This window comes from Miscanthus floridulus, chromosome 5, assembly GCF_019320115.1.
Source record: "Miscanthus floridulus cultivar M001 chromosome 5, ASM1932011v1, whole genome shotgun sequence".
Taxonomy (NCBI): domain Eukaryota; kingdom Viridiplantae; phylum Streptophyta; class Magnoliopsida; order Poales; family Poaceae; genus Miscanthus; species Miscanthus floridulus.
This window is the reverse complement of record NC_089584.1, coordinates 14,651,263-14,655,185: the sequence shown is the minus strand read 5'-3', so window position 1 is coordinate 14,655,185 and position 3,923 is coordinate 14,651,263. Positions and strand designations below refer to the sequence as shown.

Sequence of the window (3,923 nt, the reverse complement as noted above, 5' to 3'; positions counted from 1 at the left end):
TGTCCAGTGATAACTGATTTTAGAGTTCAACTATACCATTGAGCAAACTACAGGCGAAAAAGTTTCTATTATTTGATTTATGTAGCAATTGTTGTATTTCACATAATAATCCATTTGCATTAAATTTGATATTAAGAAATGCAGATTTGTAAGGACAACAGAATAGAATTGAAGCATCATAGACACATTCAATTAATTTATTTAATTATCACCTGCAAACATCTTGCCCATCTTCAGCTCTACTTTATTCACTGTTGTTTAAAAATTATAGAAAAATCGTTCCTACTCCCTGCACCACAAGAGTTCTGGCAAACTTGAGGTATGAATCTCTGATAGCATGCATCTCATTGACCGCATCTTGTATCAGTGTCCTCTCTCTAGGTTGTTTTCTTGAGCAGGATACCCCAAGAGAAATGACATGAATCAAACATTTCTCAATTATGTTTCTTGTATTGCTGTCATAGGTGCCGGTGTGCAGCCACATTGTTGTATCGGCTATCTCCCAGATTTTATCTGGAAGAGCATCCTCTGAAAACTTATGTAGATCCATTGAACCTCTAAACATATCATCTGTTGGGCTCCTCCCTGTGAAAATCTCGAGCAGCAATATGCCAAGGCTATAAACATCGCCAAAAGTTGTGATGGAAGAACCTTCACCATACTCTATTATTGTGCAAAAGAAAAAGGAAGTATTGATTAGCATGCCATATTTATAGATGGATTTAGAATCGAGAAAAAATAAAAAACATAGAATTTACCAGGAGCGACATAGCCAATGGAGCCTCTTATGCCAATTGTGCTATTGGAATTTTGCAGAATCATACTTTCACTTTCTGAAATGATTCTAGATATGCCAAAATCTCCAACTCGGGCACTCATGTCTTCTGCAAGAAGGATGTTGCTTGGTTTGAGATCACAGTGGATGATTGGTGACTGGCAGTGATTATGAAGATAGTCCAATGCATCCATGATATCGACAGCGATATCGAGCCTTTGTGCGAGGCTAAGAGTATTGTTCAAAGTGGGCATGCCAGATTCCATATGGAGCCAACGATTCAAGCTACCATTTGGCATGAACTCAAAAACCAATGCCTTGAAATCCTGACCTTGTTCATTGATGCTTGAGCAGCATGTGATGATCTTCATGAGGCAGCGGTGGCGCACCCTTCTTAGTGCCTCACATTCAGCTACAAAACTTCTAGTAGAACCAGATTGTTCAAGGTCAAAAACCTTTACAGCTACAACAGTTCCCTCAGCTTGAAAAACACATTTATACACTGTCCCAAAGCTTCCCTTACCAAGCAAATTGGCTTCTGAGAATCCATTGGTTCCGTTTGATAAAGCATGATAAGAAACTCTTTCGTACCGTTCCTCAACCATTGATGGTTCGAGTGCACCCTTCTGCTTTCTTCTTTGCTTCCTGTAGATCAAGAGTGCAATGACAATAGCTAATAATAAGAGTGCAAAGGTTGCTGGTAGTGCTATTTTAAGATACTTCAATTTCCCTCTTATGTTCTTTTTCACAGAATCTGTCTTGCATGGAACTAAATGAAGCTGGGGTACTCCCCCACAAAGCTTGTTATTTCCGATGATCAACAGGTTAACCAGATTTCTGAAAATCCCTTCCTCTGGTACTTCCCCTTGCAGATCATTGAAGGACAGATCGAACTTTGACAATGATGTCAAGTTCTGTAGAACTGCAGGAATTGGTCCTGAAAAATTGTTGTATGCCAAACACAATTGCTCCAAGGCACTAATACTTCCAATGGCATCTGGAATAGTACCAGACAACTTATTCACTGATAGGTTGAGTATAATTAGACCCTTGTTTAGATATTGAGGTATGCTTCCGTTAAATAAGTTACTATCCAACTTAAGTACTTGCAGCACGATGCACTCCCCAATACTTTCAGGTATCTTGCCAGATAATTGGTTCCCTGATAGAGCCAGTGTGTCAAGGTTCACTAAGCTACCAACTTGAGAGGGGAGAGGTCCTGATAGTGAATTGTATGACAAGTCTAAGTAAATGAAAGAAAGAAGCGGCGGTTTGAAAATCTCCATAGGAATCGAACCGGAGAGGCGGTTCCTTGACAAATCAAGGGCAATTAGACTCTTCGACTTCCCTATACTCGATGGAATTGGTCCCTCTAGATTTGCATGATATGCATAAAGGATAGCCAACTTTGTGAGGTTTCCAACAGACGAAGGTATTTGTCCTGACAAGTTAGTATTGAACAAACCAAGCTTAGTCAAGTTTGCTAGTTTGCCGATGCTATCTGGAATTTCTCCAGATATAGAAGTATCAAAAATAACAAGGATTTCAAGGCCCACCAGATTGCCGATCGCGGAGGGGATGCTTCCCCAAATCCCAGTGTTGTCCAACCAGAGGCTTTGCAGGGATGTTGAGAGATTCACTAGTGAGTATGGTAGGTGCCCAGCGAAATCGGTGTTGCCGTTGAGAGCTAATTGCTGGAGCTGGCTGCAGTTTGACAAAGCAGTGATAAATTCCCACCCCTCCCAATCGTTAGCTTGTAGCATGTTGTTGTACAAGTCTAGCATCTGCAGAGCTCGTAGTCTCCCAATCGTGCGAGGCACATATCCACTAAGCATATTCATCGCGAGGTGGAGTTCCTGGAGCGATGTGAGGTTGGAGAGTGAAGCAGGGATGGTCCCAGTGAACTGGTTTGTAGAAAGGCTAAGGATTCGCATGCTGGGGAACCTGCTGCCAATATCGGTGGGAATGCTACCACTGAGCATGTTCGACTGAATCTGCAACATTTCCAAGGAAGACAAATTGTAAAGGGATATCGGGGGCTCGCCAGAGAGGTTGTTGAAGGCGAGAGCAAGAAAACTGAGGTCCTTGAGGACGCCAAGGCTATTCGGGATAGTACCCTCGAGCAGGTTGAACGCGAGATTAAGAATTCTCAGTGATGTCAAGTTGGCCAGCGATGCCGGAATCCTTCCAGTGAAGCTGTTGTTCGCAAGGCAGAGCACCTTGAGCTGCTTCAGCTTGTCACCGAGCTCAGAGGGCATGTTCCCGCTGAGCTTGTTAAAATCAAGGACTATCTTCATTAGACTAGTGCAAGAGCTCAAGTTGGCCGGGAGCAGGCCAGAGAAGGCATTGCGAGTCAAGTTGAGCGTATGGAGGTGGCGCAGACGACCAAGGCTCGCGGGGATGTTCCCGCTGAACCCATTGGAGCTCAGGTCAAGAGTCCTCAAGGACGATAGGTTTCCAATGGCAGGTGAGAGGACGCCGGTGAGCCCATAGGACGGGAGGCTCAACGCCACCACTCGGCGGTGGCGTGTGCCCCGACATCTGACCCCCTCCCAGCTGCAGTACCCACCGGTGGCACTGCGGTTCCACGAAGCAAGCGGGTCGTTGTGCCCGTTGCTGATCGCCGTGGCCTTGAAGGCCAGCAGCGCGGCCTCCTCCTCGTCGCCTTCTGCAGTCACCAGTGTTGAGACCAACATGGAGGCGGAGAGCAGCAGCAAGCACACCGAGGGCATTATCGCGCATATTGCTTTGGTACACATTGGGGGAGATAGATACTGATGGGTGGCGCCTTTGGTGTATGTAAGCGTGTGCAAACACATGAAGCCTGCAGATGCCACATTTATAGTCAAATAGTAACAACGAAGTCATCATTGCCGCGCGCCATGACTACACATGTGTGGTTGCACGCTACGTCAGCGTTCGTCGTTGACTCGAAGTCAATACTGAGTTGGTCAAGAACTGCCAAACCCCAACTGCCAAACGCAAAAGCCATGGATCTGTGCCCTCCGTGCCATAAGTGTCAAAACTTCCAGGGCCCAGATCTGTGATTTTTATATATATTCCGGTCTCGTGCTAGTCGCAGCGACGAGTCACTATACGCAGACCGCAGCCGGCAGCCGTCCTCAGCCGGCAGCCGGCCTCGATGGCA

At 45.6% G+C, this 3,923-nt stretch overlaps 1 protein-coding gene across 1 annotated transcript; it reads right to left on the bottom strand.

The window, feature by feature from the left end:
* Positions 1 to 3,534, bottom strand: LOC136451584 (probable LRR receptor-like serine/threonine-protein kinase At3g47570). The gene is made up of 2 exons (XM_066452282.1): positions 759 to 3,534; positions 1 to 663 (listed from the first exon to the last, which is right to left on the bottom strand). The coding sequence occupies exons 1-2, from the start codon at positions 3,532 to 3,534 to the stop codon at positions 266 to 268; spliced, it is 3,174 nt and encodes a 1,057-aa protein (XP_066308379.1). The 3' UTR covers positions 1 to 265.
* Positions 3,535 to 3,923: the final 389 nt, after the last annotated feature.

Bases quoted from the DNA above. Each gene is read 5' to 3' on its own strand.
- LOC136451584 (XM_066452282.1), bottom strand. From the start codon at position 3,534: ATGTGTACCAAAGCAATATGCGCGATAATGCCCTCGGTGTGCTTGCTG. The intron at 664-758 runs GTAAATTCTATG...GCACAATAATAG, and splicing joins CATTGGCTATGTCGCTCCTG to AGTATGGTGAAGGTTCTTCC.